A 20583-nucleotide genomic window follows, 5' to 3' on the forward strand; every position below is an offset into this window, starting at 1 on the left:
TTTTAAAGTGTAACACGGTCCTAGGTGCTTTGGAAAACATGCAAACTGAAAGATTAGGCAGTAAAGGTAGTGTACTCACCAGAAAGGAAGGCCAGGTTCTTCACCAAGATATCAGTGATGTCCTTTGCACAGATGGGAACTGTCGTCTCTAACACAAGAAACAAAATGCATCGATAAGACAGTGACAAAATTCACATTTGAGTCAGTCTGCATTGGAGCAGGCACTGAATTCCTCATCAGGAGAGGGAGCATGGTGAACTATCTGACTTCAGACACTTCCTAGTTGTGTGACCCTGGGCAAGTCACTTGATTTCTGTGTTCCTCATTTCCTCATCTACAGAGTCAGATTCAATGGAATCCCTTTTGCTCTCTGAGCTACCATTTTCTCCTATGAAAAACAGGGACAAGAACTCTCAGGGTGCCCAAGAGAAAAATACTTTAAAATGACAGAAAAATGAAAGTCCAAGTTATACAAGTAACTCAGAACACGGATGCTGTCTTTTTCCATTCAAACCTACAACTCCTAGTAAAACCCATCATCATAGTGTCAGAAGGGTCAAATCTTCTCTAAAGCCTTGTACCAAAACCCCAAATCTCATCTCAGCCAAACTAAGAAGCAGGAAGAAAAGAAGCCAGCTAACAACCACGAATATTTATTTACGCCTTCCCATGTGCCTAGTCAGTGCTAGGTACTAGAAGTACAGACGATTCCTTTCTCAAGTCTGTATTTGTTCAGGGAAGATGGCGTATATTGGTACAACTCCAGAGAATAAATAAATGCTAGGAAGTTAAAAATAGCATACTGGGAAGGGGGGACACTAGGAGTTGGGGGGGGGGGGTTGGGAAAGGCTTCATGCTGATGCACTTTCAAGGAAAAGAAAAATTCTGTGAGACAGAGTCGGTGAGGAATGAGTATATTCCAGGAATGGGAAATGACCAGTGCAAAGACAATGAGAGGGGAGAAGTGAACAACAGAGAGAAGTCCAGATCCTCGAGATAACAAAATACAAGGAGAGTAATGTATGAGACTAGAAAGATAGACTGAGGCCACATTGTGAGATTTACAACCAAAGGGAAGACTATTTTTGACCCTAGAGGCAAGAAAAAGTCACTGGGGTTCCTGGAGTAGGAGAGGGACACTGACAGATTGGCACTTACAAAAATGTAGCCAAGTATAGGATTGTCTAGTGTAGGGAGACTTGAGGCAAGAGGACAAGTTAGGAAAGTGTTGCCACAGACCAGGTAAGAGGTGGTGATGACCTAAGATAGCAGCCATGTGAGGGAAGGAAGAAGGTCCACCTGGTAGATGTGGCAACATGTCTTTGGCAAGTGATTAAATCATGAATTGATAAGAGGGTGAAGAGTCCAAGAGAACATTAAAGAAGAAACTGGGTGACAGAGGATGGGAGTGCCCTCAAGAGAAAGAAGGAAGTTCAGTAGAGGACGAGGTTTGGAAAGAAAGAGAATGAGTTGTTTCAGACATGTTGGGCGTTCTGTGTCTTTGGGACTTTCCATTTAATATGTCCAAAAGGCAGTTGGTAAGACAGAATTGAAGCTCAAGGGAGAGATTGGATCTGGCTGGATAGCTCTGGGAGTTCTCTGCTGAGAGAAGATAATTAAACCCATGGGAGCTTCCCAAGTGAGAGTCTAGAGAAAGAACAGAAAAGGGGCCTGGCCAGAGTTATGGTGAACAACCCACAGTTTGGGGGACTGATCGGTTGAATGAACTAGACAAGTTTAGACTGGAGAGGAAAGGACTCAAGAGGATCATGAGAACTGTCTGTCTGCAAATGTGTGAAGGCTTGTCATGTGGACAGGGGAATAGATTCCCTTCTCTTGTTCCCCAGAGGCACAAGTAGGAAAAATGGGTAGAAACTGTCCAAGAGACAAATTTAGTTTAATTGTCAAGAAAAATACAATAATGTTTAGAGTTGTTCCAAGGTTGAAGGTGCTGCTGCAAGAGGTGGTGGGTTCACCTTTCCTGGATGTCTTCAAACAAAGCGCAGATGACCATTTGTAAGATATGGTATAGTGAGGACTCCTTTTGGGTTTTTGTAGGACTATGTGGTCAATGGGGGTAGCTTTTAACTCTCAAATTCTATGATTTTGTGAATGATGTGGATAGAGAGCCAGCGAAGGAAATGAAGAAGGAACACGTCTGACAGGTAGGATAAGAGCCAGGAAAGAACAGTATCACTAAACCTCCAAGAGAGAATATTCAGGAGAAGAGGTTGGGCAATGAGTTTTGTCTTTGGATTCCCAGAGTCTAAGACAGGACCAAGTTGGAAGGTATTTGGCATATGGTAAATATGGATGGATAATAAATTGGGGGATGGGGAGGAGGGGTCAGGGTCAGCAACCCCCAGGCTCAAAACCTTGCTCTTCTCAATTCTTTGTGTTACCAAGGCAGAGCTCCTCCTTTGGAGGCTTCAGAAATTTATGCTGTGTCTATCTAACCTATATCAGATTACTTGTCTTGGGGAGGGGAAAGGAGAGGGAGAAAGGGAGAAAAAGTTGGAACTCAAAATCTGATCGAAATGTATTTGAAAACTAAATTTATAAATAATTGGGGGGAAGATAAACTTACATAAAAATAAACTATATGTTATGTCCTTTTCCCAGGGTAGTCAAGCCTTAAAAGAGAGGACAACTCCTACCCTCATTAGTCCAGAGCTGATCAAAGGGAATTCCTGGCCCTATCCTCAGCCAGGGGACATAAAGACTTTGAGCCCAAATAGCTGCTTCTTCACCTCAGTCCCCGTACCCTTTGATCTCACAGCCCAGTCCCACCACTGTCACTATTGAAGAAGGTAGGCACTGCTACAAGCCTAACCTGAGAGACCAGGGTCATAAGGAAGGCAGGGCGACAGGTGTTCAGTCCAAGATGTCAAAATTCATAGGATGATGGCAACACTTAGACTCTTTCAGTACGTAGAAGCAACTGACTTTAGTATCTAATTTTAGTTAAAATAGAGATGTTAAGTTTCCACTCTTAGGTGGCAATACCCTGGGCCAGCTCCTTCATAACTCAGCCTGGTCCTGCTCCCTCCCCTATGGAAGCCTCCCCAGGAACATTCTCAGGCACTGGCTCTCACCCTACTCAAGACTTTTCCTACTATTTTAAACTCAGTATCCATTATGGTACCCAGAAGTGGTAATTATATCCCTGGGCCCTGCCCTACCATTCTCATCATCTAGAAAACTCTCTTTGTTCCGCTATTCCTTTCCATGTTACATAGTTCCTCTGACACGAAAACCATCAATCACCAAGTCTAAAACCCCATTAAGAGGTCTGCAGTGATCTGCACACAAAATCAATGGCAGATCTACCCATGAATGGGCAGCCCTTTGTTACACATGGCAGATTTGTAAGTACTAAAACAGGATGGAGAGGTTAACACATCTTTCAGGCTCTTGAAATGAAGTTTACTGGATAACTCAATGAGCTACGTGTTATATCTCTCTGAAAGTAAAGAAAGCTATGACAAGGAGACTCACCAATATATAACAGTGGGGTGATAAATGAGAGGCAGTAGAGTGTGTGGGAAAGAAAACTCACACTTGCATTCATATCTTGTACCAAATATCCACTCTTGTAAACGTCTCTGCCACTCACATTCTGTGTAACCTCAAACAGGACAACGGCACCTTTTTACGCATCCATAAAATGGGTACATGCATGATCAAGCTAATAAGGCAATTACGAGGCCCAAAGTATGATAGAATCATATTCTAGTTACTTTATTGAGTTGACTCTTTAAGTCTTAGGTGGAAATGGAACACCTATATGCTGGTCTGAGGGATATGAGATACCTTACAGATAAGAGAGAAGGGAGAATATGGATAAAGAGAGGAAGTTAAGTAGACTTTCACATTGGAAAAAGTCTCACATGCATCATTTTGATAGCTAAATCTTTTATGGGTTTAGAACCAGAAGGAACCTTAAAGATTATTGTAGTCTAATTCATTCATCACACAGATAAGGAAACCGAGGTTAAGTGATTTTTTTTTCCAAGGCCACATAAGCAATAAATGGAAGCCCGGGGATTTGAACACAGGTTATCTGATCCTCTAGCTAAAAATTCAGAAATATGATTTCTACTGTTCCAGGCTATATATGGCATAGCCAGGAGGCACTGCAGTGAATAAAGCACTGGGCCTGGAGTAAGGAAAACCATTCTTCCCGAGTTTAAATCTGGCTTCAGACACTTCATAGCTGTGTGACCCTGGGCAAATCACTTCACTGTCTTTGCCTCAGTTTCCTCATCTGCAAAAATGAGTCAGAGAAAGAAATGATAAATCACTTGAATATCTTTACCAAGAAAATCCTAGATGGGTCACAAAGAGTCAGAATAGTTTGGGGAATGCTAATCTAATCTACAGAGGAAATGGCTTGCCCATAGATATGTAGATATTAAATAGTGAGTCCATTATTTTAGCCCAAGTCTCCTGATTTCAAATCCAGACTCCTGCTACATCCTTGTTACCTCTTAGATAACTAAACACTTTCCTTAGCTCTTTCCTTTTGGCAGTATTATTTTCAGAAACACTAATGAAATCAAACAAATCGCGTGGTCTGATCCCTATATACATTAGCTGCCATCTATGCTATACTTTTATTTTTCAGTCATTTCAGTCATGTCTGACTCTCTGTGACTCCGTTTGTTCCTTCCCAGTTTGCAGATGAGGCAACTGAGGCTCAGAAAGATGAAATCACTTCTCCATGGACACACAAGAAGTCAGTTTTAAGAAGAATTTAAATTCATTTCTCCTGACCTCATATCCAACCATCTTTGCAGGTTGCTTCTAAAATACATATAGAGGGGGGGCTCCGGTGGGGAGGTACAGGAATACCATAGCTAGTATTTATTGCATACAAACATGATTCCAGGGAGGTCACTAGGGAAATGTTTTCACTACCAATCTGAGCTGGCCCATGGACTGCAGGATATAAATACTTAATAAGGAAAGAACCATTGAAGAAGAATCAGATAAACCTCAGTACAGTAAGAAAGGAACCTGGTTTGTACTTAAATCAAATGCAAATATCATGTCCTGTATTTCCTTTTTTGATCCCTCTTTTCCAGTTCTCACTTCTGATAGACATTACCCCTTAAAGAAAGGAAGGGGGTATTCCAATACTCCATGAGCATTAGGACATTCCTCTGGAACAAATGCTGATTAGAGCAAACCTTCACTCCTCTAACAGCTCAGTTTCTGCACCTCATCTAATATTTCTCTGGCTTTCTTTGACCCTTCATCCTTGCCCTCTATTTTTGTATCCAGAGCTGTTTCAGAGACAGAAAGAATGGTACAATGGTTACAGCTCTCAGGAATTGCATCTCTGGAATTTATTAGCTGTGTGACCCTGGGCAAGTCATTTAACCTTTAGGAGTCTGACAAAAACTTTCACCATTTCCTTCCCAGGGCTGCTGTGAAGTTCAAATGAGATAGTGTTTCAGGTGCTTTGCAAACCTTAAAGCTGCTGAATTTAGACTGGGAGGGGGAGGGACATTTGCTGGAATCATGGCCTTGCCAATGTCTGCTTTATGACCTTGGGAATGACACCTAACTCCAATTTCTTTCTCTAGTTTCATTCTATCTTTAAAGCTATAACATTATGGCACTTGGTCTAATGGATAGAACATTAGACATTTGGCTAGGAGGAACACTTGGACCTCTGGCCAAATATCTCTTTTGACACTTAATAGCATTGTGATCCTGGGCAGGTCACCAAACCTTTCCGAGGCTCAATTTTCTCACCTGTAAAATGAGGGCATTGGCCTTGATGATCTCTCAAGGTCCCTTCTAGCCCAAAATTGTGATTCTATGATCTTATTCCCATATTCTCATTGGACATGGGCGTTTTTTGGTCCCCAGTTTGGCTGACTCTCTGGGGAGATGTTTCTCTCTGACTTTCTCAATTTTGATTGTGTCTTAGTGATTCTGTCCACTACTGTTTATTTCTTTTCTCAGGTCTGATGTCTGGGTCTTTTTCCCATCCAATGAACCATCCTTGAGTCAGGAAGTTCTGAGTTTAAATCAGTGTCAAATTAGTTGGGCGAGTCATTGAATCTGTGCTTAACTCAGTTTCCTCAGCTTCCAGATGGCAATGATAATAGAGCCTACCTCCCAGGGTCACTAAGGATCAGATGAGATGACATTTGTAAAAGTACTTATGTCGTTTTGGTTTTTGGATGTTGCTGTTTTTGTCCTTTGTTCTTGAAGCCCATGACAAGCAGGTGAATTGGATTTGAGGAGGGGTGGAGGCTGTGCTAAGTCACCAGCCTCATTTTTTTCTTTCAGAGCCATCTGGATTCAGTGGCAGATAGAAATCAGGATGACTGGAAATGGTCCCAGAAGCGAGGCAATCAGGGTTAAGAGATTTGTCCAAGGTATCAAGTATCTGAGGATAGATTAGAACTCCCATCCTCCTGACTCCAAGGCCAGCGCTCTGTCCACTGTGCCACTTGGCAGATAAGTGCTAGATAAATATTTACTCCATTCTCTTCCCCTTCAGCATCTGGCTAAGAACCCTGACCTTCTGCCACCTAATGACAAAATGGAACACATAGTATTGTTAGGAAATTGGGTGATGACTGAACAAGGAGGGTTGTCCTGTCAAAATCTAAAATCTTATGCTTTGTGGTTCTATAATTTTGACATGTGCATGGGAGACATCTTATTGGGGGAGAGAGAGTCTTTAAGGAGGCATTTCACTATGATGACTCAAACACTGCTTTATAGTCAATGAATAATGAAGACAGTAGCATCAAGAATTTTTCATGTTGTATAATAGTCAAAGTTCTCCTTTCTAGTAAAGGTTCTACTTACTATGGAAGAACACTTGAAAATCTCACCTGTTCCCTCCTAACACTCCCTTACAAATTCTTCTAGCTCAAGATGGACTTCCTAGAGACCATCAAGGGGTCTAGGCAGTTGGAATCACCCTGAGATTCCTTCCCCAATGGCCCCACCCCAAACCCTTCCAACCAAGATGCCAGAAGGATCTCTCCTTACCCACAACTGAAAGACCTTGCCATCAGCCCTGTCACTGCATCTTTAAAACCTTTCCAGTCACCTTACAGCGGAACTCTTTGACATGTACTGCTACCTCCATTAGATTATGAGTTCCTTGAAAACAAGGACCATTTTGCTATTTATTCTATTTGTATCCATGGTCCTCAGTGCATAGTAAGCACTTAATAAAAACCTTTTATATTACATTACTTACTAACACCATCATCAAGAATGCCATCAAAGTTTATCAATGATTCTCATCAAAATTTTATAAAGATAGGGAATTAATATAGTCCCAGTCACCTTCGTTGGGGATTAATAAAGTCTGAGGTTATTTTCACACCTTCAGGATCCTCCTTTTCCTTCAACACTTACAAAACCACAGTCTGGTGAGTATTTCATTATGATGAAATGATTTGTCAGGCCTCCCTCCCCACTTAGAGAAGGGCTTCAGAATGCATTTTTGCATTGTGGTCACCTTCCAGAGTCTGGCTAAGCCAATGAATGGCAAAGTCCTCGTCAAAAAAACAATGAGAAGGAAAAAAATGTTGAACTATTTCAAAAAAAAATTTAGGTGCATAAAATAAAATTGCAGGATTACAAAAAGAAAACAAAGTTAATAAAAACAAAGATATAGTTTTTTCATCCATATACACAACCCCCCAGAAATTTCTCCATGGTTAGAACTCTGAAAAAACCGCTATCTTATTATATAATTTTGCTATTTCTTATACTTTCTGTTTCTTCCTTAAGGATGATTTCTCTCTCATCATATTCAACTTAGATCAATGTATACCATGGAAACAATGTAAAGACTAACAGACTGCCTTTTGTGGGGGGGGGGGTCAGGGCAGGGAAGCAAGATTAGGGGGGGGGAAACTGTAAAATTCAAAATAAATAAATAAATGGCATGTTTAGAACTCTGACTTAAAGACTTGCCAAGTTTTCTGGGCCTCAGCAGATGGTCCTCATATAATGTGGGACCAAACAATCCGAAGTGGACAACCTTGTGATGATGGGTTTCTCTGACCTTAGTAAGGACGGCCCTTGGATGATAAGTACACTGTCCATCACTGAGTGAAAATTCAAAGTCTTTCCAGGATGATGGGACCTTGGGCTTTGCTTTCATAGCCTTCGAGAGCCCAAGGTCACCTCCAGCCCACGATGAAGCATCTAAGGAAGATTTCACAAGATGGTCTGATGAATGTGTAAATGAGGCTAAGGTGCACAGGATATGGGAACAGCGCCAAGCTCACCAGTGCCAGTCCCTTGTTCTCATGGATTGAGAGACAGTTATGGCAACCTTGGCCTGGTTAACAAGAGAGGTAATGGGCACTTCCACAGGGGCAATCCCAGAGGCGGCAGCCTCTGATCAGGTTGCTGATCTGACACAATCAGACAAAGTCTTGTCACATGGGAAAGGAGATAGAAGCCATGGCCACCCACTCTGGGAGTGTGTAAAAAGCGACTTCTGGCTTTGCAAGTGGGCCCTTTCCAACTCCGCAAGGCCTCAGTTTCCTACTCTGTAAAATGATGGGATTAAGCTAGATTCTGTGACTGGATCATCTCTAAAATACCTATCAGCAATAAATAGCGCTAAGCAGGCAGGGTGGAAAAGGGGAAACAATCAGGAGACCTCAGTTCCAATCCTTACTCTCATATATACTAACTTTTTGACTGTAAGCAAGTCATAGGCATTTCTTGGTGTCCCCAGGCTATGAATTATAGGAAAGGAGCCAACTTGCATCGGTGGAGGGAGTTTCCCAAGTCACAAGATCAAACTTCTCCCTCTCCCGTCAAAGTCATAAGCATGTAACAAGGGATTGGCACAATCATATACACCTTTGATGCTACTCCTCTCCTGGAAGAGGCTGGGGAGCCTGCTTCCAGAAGAGTTGGGATGATGGATAATGGAAATGCTCTGAAGTGATCTGGGAGCAAGTGTAGCTATCTACTCTGTAACGCAGCCTCTCTGATTGTCTGTACTTGTGGAACCAAAAATAGAGGCATCTTCAGAGAACTGGAATGGGCCTCTGCTCTCTCTTCCGGTGGCTCACTGCTCTTGGTTTAGGCTTTGGAATTCTCACCTAGGAAGTATCCTCTGCACCCTGCAGTCCTGCTGTCATATTGGGTAGGTCTTCCCAGAACCTCCCCAACATGCTCTCCTAATGAAGTACCTTCTGCATCTCTTTCTCTGTCTCTCCATCTCTCCCTCTATCTCCTCCCCCCTGTCTGTCTGTCTCTGTCTCTGTCTCTGTCTCTGTCTGTGTCTCTGTCTCTCTCTCTCTCTCTAAATCTCTCTCTCTCTCTCTCTCTCTCTCTCTCTCTCTCTCTCTCTCTCTCTCTCTCTCTCTCTCTCTCTCCTCTCTCTCTCTCTCTCTGTGTGTGTGTGTGTGTTTCTATCCCTTTGTCTGTCTACCTATCTCTGCTTCTCACTCTTTCTGTCTCTTTGCCTTCATCTGGCCCTCTCTCTATGTCTGGCCCTTTATCTCTTTCTCTCTCTGTTTCTGTCTCTCCATCTCTGTCTTTGTCTCTCTGTTTTTCACTCTCTCAATGTCTCTCTCTGCCTTCGTCTTTGCCCCTGTCTTTATCTCTGTCTCTGTTTCTTTCTGTGCCTCTGTCTCTGTATGTCTGTATCTCTCTGTCTCTGACTGTTTGTCTGTCTCTCTCTTTCTCTGTCTCTCTTTGCCTGTCTGACTGTCTCTCTCTCTTCTTTGTTTTTGCAAGGCAATGGGGTTAAGTGACTTGCCCAAGGCCACACAGCTAGGCAATAATTAAGTGTCTGAGGTTGGATTTGAACTCAGGTCCTCCTGACTCCAGGGCTGGTATTCTATCCTTCTATTTACTGTGCCACCTAGCTGCTGCCCCTGTCTCTCTCTCTCTCTCTCTCTCTCTCTCTCTCTCTCTCTCTCTCTACCAATATGTGGCCCCATAAAAATAGACAGGCTTCAATTCTTCTTCTTGGTATATGTTCTCTTGTTTTAGATCATAGGCAGGGAACTTCTGGGCCGAAAGGCCATATTGCTCTGGTGCTGCCAAGGTCACTATAGATGAGACTCAAAATTCAATATATATAGGAGTATTTTAAGGGTGAATTAAGTAAATGTTTGACCAAACATAGCCTCTGAATGTTATAAATATCCAAATGGTCCTTGTTTGAAATGAAATGGATTAATGTGGAAGCATCAAGCCAGTAAGTTTTTAAAAGTCAGGACTGTTAGCTATATATTACCCAGAAGACTAGAAGTTCTATCCATACTGGGCTTTGCAGCCAGTCTAGCACTTACGGCGTAAGGACCAGGAAGTGATCTCTGAGACCCAGTCCAATGGTTTCTATGATGAGGACTTCTCCAGCAGCAATGTCACCTGTAGATGTGCACTTAGTAGGCCCCAAAAGTCTACTCTCCCCAGAGTTTGAGGTGGTAGAGGGCAGAGTATGCCCTCAGGATGCTAAGGGAAAATATTTATACTGCACTTTAGTTTCTGCTATCTCTTCAAAGTAAATCTCCCTTGGTAAAAAGGAAAAGATATCAATTGGCTAAATAAAACTGAGGTTCTGGTTACTCCAGTGGCTAAAAGTGGAGTCAAACAACTGGTAGGTGCTCTATCTGATAACAGTAAAGAAGAAAACATCCACATGGGCACCCCTAGAATCAAGAGAGACAAAGAGATAGAGAGACACACGAGAGACAGAGCCAGAAGGAGACAGAGATGAGAGAGAGAAAGAAAGACTGGGGGGGGGGGGGGGCGGGGAGAGGGGAGGCATAGGGCACAGCCTAGCTCTGGGATAGTGGCCCCAAATAAACTTGGTAGATACATATTGTCTTATACTTCCTAGTCATTTATCACTGGTGATTGATTACTTAGGAAGCTCCAGGGGCTCTCTGTTGCTTCTTGAACAGAAAAAGCCAAACTCCTTAGCTGGGTATTTTAAAAGGTTTTCACAATCTCAATCCAACATTCCTTTCCGGATTTTTCCCTCATTACTTCCCCTCACATACCATGTTCTAACAAAACTGACCTATTTACTGTTCCTGATATATTTCCTTCTCTGTGACAATTCATCTCTTATCACTACGCCTTTGTACAAGCTGTTTTCGGGGCCTGAGAGGTGTTCCCTTCTTACTTCTGCCTCTTAAAATCTCCAGCTTCCCTTCATTTGAGAGCCACTTCCTACATAAGGTCTTGACTGGTACCCCCGATTCAGCCTCCTCTGGCAAATTCTCATATATCTTTGTATCTAATATTTCATTGATTTTAATGATTTTATATATCTACATATAAATATAATATGTGTGTCTGTGTGTCTGTCTGTATCTATGTGTGCATGTGTGCGTGTGTCTGTGTATGTGTGTGTGTGTGTGTGTGTGTGTATTTTCCTTGAGTAGAAAACAAGCCTTTTAAGGATGGGAGCTGCTGTGTTTCTGCAGCTAGTACCACATTAGTACACAGTAGAGGCTTAAAGTTTGTCCTTCATTTTTGAAGACCATGACATAAGATAGATGACGCCATGGCCCACACATGAATTGGATTTGAGTGAGGGGGGCTATGCTAAGTCACCAGCTCCTCCAGAATCACTTGGGTCCAGTGGCCAGATCTGAATCAGGACGACTTGGAGATGGCCCTGGATGCGAGGCAATCAGGGTGAAGTGACTTCAAAAACAGACAAGTATCTGAAGCCAAATTCGAACTCTTGTCCTCCTGACTCCAAGGTCAGTGCTCTATCCACAATGCCACCTAGCTGACCCACTTAATAAATTCTTTTTTGTTGTTGTTTTTGCAAGGCAATAAGGTTAAGTGACATAATTCAAGGTTGCACAGCTAAGCAATTATTAAATGTCTGAGGTCATATTCAAACTCAGGTCCTCCTGACTCCAGGGCTGGTGCTCTATCCATTGAGCCACCTAGCTCCCCCAATAAATTCTTAACCAATGAAAAACTCACTTCAGATAGAGAAAAGCAGATCCCCAACATCAGTGGTTGCAGAGGGCTCTGGGAAGGCTTCCTAGGGTTTGAGAAAGGAGTACCTATGATGTTGGACTGAGGGGCAGCAGGTGGGAGTCAGTTGCAAGAAAGGGGCATGGAGAGTAGATGAAAACCCTTCTGAATAAAACCCATTTTTGTGCCATATGAGCCTTTGACAGGTGGTGTAGCTAATGGACCCTTTTCAGGATCATGCTTTTTGTTTATAATTAATGAAATGCTAACTTTTAGTTAGAGGTTAGTGAAAATAATGACACAAATTTTCTCCTCAAGTTGCTTGGTGCGTCTTGTTGTCTTAAAATAGAGGAGGAAATTAATTGATGATGATGATAGTATTTCTATAGCACTTTAAAGGGTTAAAAAGTGTTTTACAAATATCTTTTTTTATCTTCATAACAACTCTGGGAGGTTAGGTGCTATTATTATTATTAAAGTTTATATTTATTTATATATATATATATTTATATATTATACAGATAAGAAAACTGAGTCAGAGAAAGATTAAGTAAACCTGATTCCACAGTTTGCAAATGTCTGAGGTTAGAATTTGAACTCAGGTCTTCCTGACTCCAGGGCAGCTAGGTGACTCCATGTTGGACCAAGAATCAGCAAGACTCTTCTTCTTGACTGGGCAAGTCACTTTACCCTGTTTGCCTCTGTTTCCTCATCAGTAAAATGAGCTGGAGAAGGAAGTGGTAAACCACTCCAGAATCTTTGCTAAGAAAAACCTCAAATGAAATCACAGAAAGTTGGGAACATGAGAACAACAAAGACGACCACCATCCTAATAATCGGTCCATTATAAAATTCGCACAAAAAATAGAGCTTAAAGACCAAATAAATAAGAGAAAATAATACTTGATGCTGGAGGTACTAGAGAGCCACTATAGCTAATTGAGCAGGTGAGTGGCATAATCAAACCTACACTTTGGGACTTCAGTATCTTGGCCAAGAAATCCCCACACGAGGTCACCAAGTGTTCAACACAACTGAAAGGCCTCATGACAACAACTTCCTGAGTCTAGGTCTAGTGCTCAATTGCAGCACTCTTTAGTGACCTGGAAAATAAATAATCGTAAATAGTCGATTCCTTTTGACGAGTGGGAGACTATACAGATGAGAAGAGACTAGCTAAATGTTTGGGGGAGGTAAAAGAAACATGCTTGTACCTAATTTTTATCCATATTCAGATTGTGCTCTTTACACTTTGTATACACTTCTAAATCTATTTATTGTCTTCCCCATTTTGACGATAAACTCCTTGTAAGGATTGTCCAATTCTGTGTACTTGCATCGCCAACACATGTACAGTGCCCAGCATTTAGTAGCTATTTAATAAGGGAGTGTTTGAGTCAGAGGCCCTAGGCTGGCTTCCCAGCTGTGTTGCTTACAATGTATGTGACTTTTGATAAGACCCTTTCCCCTTTCTGGGACTCAGTTTCCACCTCCAAAAAATGAAAGGGATGGACTGGATCAAGGGTTCTAATACTAGGGTCCAAGAATTTGTTATTTAAATATTTTGAAAAATGATATTTCCATATAGCTGATTTGTTTTATAATGCTTTGCATTTTATTTTATGAATTTAAAAATTGGGAGGAGAATCAAAGAACCCCTGAAACAAATGGACTCTTAGCTCCCTTCTACCTTTAGATCTATGATCCTTGGGCAAGTCACTTCCCTTTCCTGGGCCTCAGTTTCCTCCTCTGTTAAATGAAAAGGTTTGACTGTCTGGCCTCTAAGCCCCCTTCCAGCTTTTTATCTTTGATTTTATGCTCCTAAACCTTGGATTGATTAATTAACATTCCTCAAATTTGTGAAAGGCCACTGACTGAGGGCCAGTGAAAAGCCATTCTTTCCATTTCCTCTATTGAACAAAATAAGTAATTGGCTTTGTGTGGTAAGAGGAACACTTCTGTCTAGATGATGGGAGAATGTCATCGTGCCCTGGGAAAAGGGGGTGGGCTACATAGTCCTTCCCTGCCTCTTATTTCATTAGCTTAACTAAATGTTTTTCCAACTTTGTGATATTGAGAAGCATAGTCATTTTCAAAACTCTTTTTGACACAGGTCACAGTCTTGGAGATTGGTGGTTTCATTGGTTCTGTGTCCCTTTCCCGGTGATATTCCCTTCTTATTTACATCTATCCTCTTTCCTGAGTTACTGTTCAAATACAATAGGAAAAATTAAGAGGGATGCGACATGAGTCCCACTCAAACTTGGCATTATCCAAGTTTTGTAGAATCAGTGTGTAGGAACTGCTTCCAGTGGAAATACCTCAATTCCTGAAGATTTTTCTATGGAAAAAGAGGAAAACGGAAAAGAAAAAGGGGGGGAGAGGAAAAGAAAAGTTAGTGAAAAAAGAGAGGCAATGCCATTTAGAAGGCGGGAGGTGAGTTTTCCTCGGGCACCTATTATACTACAACTATTCCATGGCAACCAGAGAGAAGGGCTCTTCTGGATAATAGATGTTTGTAAGATTTCGCTGAACAAATGAAATCAATGGATGAAGTGCCACTGAGGGAAGAAAAGGAAGGGGACAAAAACCAACTCCAGTGGAAAGAGAAACCAAAGACCTGTAGTCTCCATATGAACAGTTTCCTAGATCTTACCTCACAATTCTGCTTTTTATTTTTGAATCCTCCTCTAACATTCTCATCACAATGACAATTTCATACCTTGAGCTCCCTGTCCCATTCCAACAAAACTCTCAGCAGATAAACATTCCTCTGACTTTAATGTTAAAATTGAGTCCCTTAGACTCATATACTCTCAGTACCTGATGTGGTAGAAAGAGTGCTAGGTTTGCAGTCACTAAGAAATTGGCTCAAATGTCACCTCTGATACTTAATGAGTTTTGTAACCATGGGAAGACCACTTAGCTTCTCTGTGCTTCAGTTTCCTCATTTATAAAATGGGAATGCCTATTCCTCTGAGTTACTGTAAGGCTCAACCAAGATAATCTAGATAAATTATTCTGCAAATTTTTGACTACCATATAAATATCAATTTTTTTATAGTTCCTATCCCTCTGTCTTGTCTCTACCCCTTGACTACAACTCAGAGAATTTGGGAACCCTAAGGAACCTTAAAGATAATTAAGCCCTTTAGCAAATGAGGAAATTGAAATCTAAAGAGGATAAAATGACCTTTCTAAGCTCACCCATTCAGGTACTAACAGAGTCAGAATGAGCCCTCAGGTCTCCTAACATGCAGTTTATTGCTCCATGTCCACTACCTTGGGAGCTCTTTTACATTCTTCATTTCCCTCAAGTCAGATACTTTTTAATCCCAGAACATTCTTGAAAGCACTTTTATGATATCATCTATTCATAGGTTCATAACAAGTTAGAATTTCAGACTGCATTTAGATGAACTCACTCCTTTTATATTGGAAGAGAAAGGATAGCGGACTTGCCATCCAAAAAATCAATGACACAGCTAGAACTAGAATCCAGGTTTCCAGGTTCCCAGTTCAGCATTCTTTTTTTACCAAACCATGAAACCTATGCAGTGTGCTGGCTTTCAGATGGGTTGTCTAAAATCAGCAGGCAGAAAAACAGACTCCAGAGCCACAATACAAATATCTAACTACATGCAACCAGATAATAAATAGAGTCTAATTTAGGAAGGCTATGGTTCATCCTGAATGATATCTAAAATGTCAGACATCTCCTGGAAAAAAGTACATGACTTTATTTTATCCTAAAAACCACTTTAAAATAATGCTGATAGGGGTGGCTAGGTGTCACAGTGGATAGAGCACCGGCCCTAGAGTCAGGAGTACCTCAGTTCAAATCTGGCCTCAGACACTTAATAATTACCTAGCTGTGTAGCCTTGGGCAAGCCACTTAACCCCATTGCCTTGCAAAAACCTAAAAAAATTAAATAACGCCACTGTAGGAGCACACTGGACTTATACCAGAATATGCGAAGATGGTTTAATATTAGGAAAACACTTACTGTGATTTATCATTAAATGACAAACCACCCCGAATCACATGATCATATCAATGAATGCAAAAAAGAATGCTTTTACTAAGAACAGCTATCACCTATGATTAAAAAAAAATTAAAAGCATAGGCAAAGATGGGCCACTTTTAAACAAGATAAAAGTGTGACCCTAAATCAAAAATGACTATTCTATACAATGAAGAAATACTTTTCCTATGCAGGAGTAAAGAAAAGTTATTTTTCACCATTATTTCACATATTTGTAGAAATACTACAGGTAAAAAATAAGACAAGAAAGAAATTAGAGGCATAACATTGGAAAAGAGGCACTAAAATTATTCCTATTTGCAGACACATAATGGTTTCCTTGGAAAACCTCTGGACAATCAGCAAAGAAGCCAATTAAGGTAATTAATAGTTAGGAGGCAATCATAGAAAAGTCCATTCCATTCAAAATAATTACAAAACGCACAAAATATCCAAGTAGTCAATCAACCAAAATTTAAACAAATGCAACTACAAAATATTGGGAGGAAAGACCAACTGAAAGCTAGCTCCCCATTAATCTGGTGAGACAATTATAATTAAAATAACACCTGAATTTAATTATAGATTTAGTGATAAACCAATCAAACTATCAAGAGGGTACTTCTGAGAGCTAGACAATACTAACAAAATTCAGTTGGAGGAATCAAACATCTAGAATCTCCAGGGAAATAATGGAAACAAGTAAGAATGGAGGGGACCCTATAGTTATACCTTAAACAGCACAAGCATCAAAAACTGTTTGGAACTGGCTTAAAAAACACAACAGAAAAATAGCTCTGCTTCCCTCCCACCCACCCCTCCCTTTTAAAATCTTGTTTACAAGGGATGGCTCACCAGGAAAGGAGATATAAAGATAAGAAATACTGATGATTAAAAAAAAGGAAAAATCAATAAAAATAAAATAATGTCAATGATTGGCAAGTTTCCCTTTTAAAGTGATTATAGCCTAAATGAATGGCTTGAGAAATTCTCATTATTTACTAAGTTTTCATTGTCCTATAACAGCTGTGGGCAGGAGCTGTCCGTAGCTGAAGTTCATTCAGAGGAACTAGAAGAAAATGTGCAGTCTTGATAGGAACCCAAGGTGCTCACTCCTTAAATGTGACAAATTATGTCTGAATCATCTTTGCTCAGACTCAGACTCAGACATAGTTGGAGAGCAGATTGACCTGATCTCAACGTGAGTTTCTTATTGCCTCTAGGATCCCTCTGAAGGTGGCCCTTCTGCCACCTTCTACTTCCTGGCCTCAGACACAACTTCTGCCTCAAAATTTATATTTGCCTTCACATTCTGTTTGCTATGTGAGCAACTTCTGGCCCAGTGTAATCTGCCTCTGGTATCGGATTCCTTGGAATCTCAAACTTTAATCTCAGGAATTTTTCCACCACAATTTACCTAACCCTCTACCATAAGAGAACTCATTCAAGCACTCTGGGTCTTAGCCACAGCCTAATAGGACAAGGGGAACTAGTTTTCAAAGAGCGAGTCTTTCCATAAATCTTAACTTCATTATTATGGAAAAATAGATGATAATTCTTAGAATAAAATATCTCCTTTTCTATCTTTATTGCGTTAGTCTGCTGGGATGGTTTTGACTCAAAGCAGATGATTTAGAAGAATGATGAGGATTGTCATTAAATTACAGAAATCTTTTAGGCTAAGGTACAGGGCAGATAGAGTGCTGGACCTGGAGTCAAGATCTGGTTTCCAAAACTGCCTTAGACACTTACCAGCCAAGTGGCCCCTGGCAGCTCATTGGACTTCTCTAATCATCAATTTCTCCATCTATAATATCGGGATAATAATACAGGTACAAACTAGGCTCTTACAAGGTTATTGTGAGTCCTGGATCACATGTGTACAAAGCCTTTTGGATAACCTTAAAGTGCTATATAAACGGAAGTTATTATTAATTATTTTAATATTTAATACCTTCGACAAACACCTATAATAAACTGTAGTATACCTACACAAGTTTCAGCCTTTAAAAAGCAGACCCCAAAAGCAACTGAGCCTAATACCATTTCAATAAAGAATATTAACATCAGAGTATAAAAGGAGTCAGTACATGCCATGTGGTTTGACTAAGGACTCCCACAATTAATCAGGGGAAAGCATATCTTCTTGGCCATCCCATGATTCTGATACTTGTGACAATGGTACTGGCCAACAGTCTGATTGCTAATTCTTGAGTCCCTTGAGTGGGCTGTCAGTTCATTCTCCTTTGGAATGTAAGCTCCTTGAGGTTAGGGGCTAGTATGGGGTGAGTCCTTCTATCCCCATAGTTCATCATGGTGCCTGGCACATTGCATCAGATCATGTATTTATGGAGTATCTTCATATCCAGCTTGGTGTAAAGAGAAAGAGTCCTAGACGTGGTGTCACCTTTCCAGGGTTCCCAGTTTAACTGTGTCATACATTAGCTGTGTGACCTGGAACAAATCACTTAGCCTCTCTGGGCCTCAGTTTCCTCTTCTATAATACAGTGTCACTGGATTATATATAAATAAGGTCCTTTCCAACTCAAGAATTCATGATTCTCTATGCTAAAGCCATTTCTGAGTCTCTATTTCCACCTCTCTAAAAGGAAGGTGCTAATTGTACTCCCCTCACTGGGTTGTAGTAAAACTTCAAGAGGACAATGCATTCAAAGCCATTGACAAACCTTAAAACTCTTAGAAATGTCAATTATGATGATGACTAAACATGATAATAGCTCACACTTCAATCCGTGGAATGCTTCTCCTAATGCATCTCCACTAGGGAAGAGAGAAAATGTTTTCTCAATTTGTCAAGACCTATAATTTCCTAAGCACTAAGAGCTTCCTTTATAGAAATGTCACATATGTAGGCAAATTGGAGCTCCTCTGCCATTTTCAGATTTAATTGCCTGGCGACACTGAGAAATAAAATGACTTACTAAGGGTCACATAGCCAGTTATTATTGGAAGCAAAATTTCCTGACTTCAAGACTTTTCCTCTATCCACTATCTCCCATGTATCTTCTCAAAAGATGAAGACAAGAGTATAGAAATGAAAGTTGTACATTGGGACAGCTACCAGTCAGTCATTCCCATAACTCGCTTCACTGACTCCCTAGGGACAGCTGAGCAGTACTGCAGATAGAACTATGAGCCTGAAGTCTGGAAGATATGAGTTCAAATGTGACTTCAGACACCTGCTAACTGTGTGACCCTGGGCAAGTCACTTAAGGTCTCTTTGACTAAGTTTACTCAACTGTTAAATATGGATGTTAACCTCCTAGAGTTATTGTAAAGATCAAATGAGATATTTGTAAAGCATTTCATTTAACACAGAGCCAGAAACAAAGTAGGCATTTAATAAGTGTGTGTTCCTTCTATTTCCTCTTCCCTTTTAATTCTGGACTCTTATAAGCAAGAAAAAAAGTGACGTGAGGTTTAGCTCTAAGGTTAAAGACGCTGACCCTCCAACATGAGGTCCAATAACACGTCTCCCTCTCATGAAGATGAAAAGGCTCATACTCAAAGGAATATACATCTAAATCAAGACTAATTGATAGGCACTGTAAAAAAATCAAAGACTGAGAACTGTAGCTCAATGGATTGCTACTTGAGGAATCTTTTGAGACTGGATTTCATTTCTTTTGAATTCACAAAGAGTTATAAGAGTATAAGCTCCTTGAGGGCAGAAACTTTTCTTGTCTTTACATTCCCAGTGCCTAACCCAAGTCCTGAAACAGAGTAGATGCCTAAGAATGCCTGCTGAGTTGAACCAAATTCCCTTGAAATAACTGGAGACATGCTGGGTTAATGCAAAGTCCAAAGCAACCTTTGGCCTACTCTACAAAGGATCTTAACCATAAAAGCAAGACAGATATATAAGCCAAGGGATCACCCAAGAAAGATGGTCTAGTTTTGATATTCCCCTCTCCAAAGCCTTTATTTAGGTGGTGCTTGAGGCAGTCAGAAAGGATCCAGGAACAGTCCTATAATCCCCAATGGTTTTTATCTTAATTCCTATTTCAGGACCCAAAGGTCTGAACCAAACCCCTCTTCAACTTCAAATTACTACCAAGGTCAGGGTCCTTTCTTTTTCAAATTTTATTTTTTATACTTTATTTTATTTTTCAATTAACAGGCATTTGTTTCTGTCCCACAAACCTATCTCTAATTTAAAAGAAAGAAGAAAAAACCCCAAAAAAACCCCAAATCCTTTTTATTAATCTGCATAGTCAACCAAAACAAATTCCCACACTGGCTAGTCCCAAAATGTCTGTCTCTTTCTGAATCGTGGCTTCAGTGGGTAGCAGGATTTACCTTCTGGCCTGTGAAATCATCATTGGTCATAGTACTGACCAGAGTCTTCAAGGCTTTCTGAATTGTTGCAATACTTCTATGCTGTAGGAAATGACTGAAGCAATGGGTTCAGGGAAATCTGGGAAGCCTTGTGTGAACTGATAACCGCATGAATAGAACAGAATTCAGAAGTCATATAGTCCAACCCCCCACAACATCCTGGACAATTAGTTTCCAGCAAGGAACTCTGGGAAAGCTCCCATTGTCAATGATAGCTAAGTGACACAGCGGATAGAGCAC

The 20583-nt window shown here is 40.7% G+C and overlaps 1 protein-coding gene across 1 annotated transcript in view; it reads right to left on the minus strand.

Moving 5' to 3' along the window:
- Positions 1–20583, minus strand: part of MCF2 (MCF.2 cell line derived transforming sequence) — a 125357-nt gene that overhangs the window by 77132 nt on the left and 27642 nt on the right. Inside the window, exon 2 of the mRNA XM_074201817.1 lies at positions 80–148. Coding sequence (XP_074057918.1) covers positions 80–148 — 69 coding nt within the window. The remainder of the gene's footprint in view (positions 1–79; positions 149–20583) is intronic.

The sequence above is a fragment of the Macrotis lagotis genome, chromosome X, assembly GCF_037893015.1.
Source record: "Macrotis lagotis isolate mMagLag1 chromosome X, bilby.v1.9.chrom.fasta, whole genome shotgun sequence".
Lineage (NCBI taxonomy): Eukaryota > Metazoa > Chordata > Mammalia > Peramelemorphia > Peramelidae > Macrotis > Macrotis lagotis.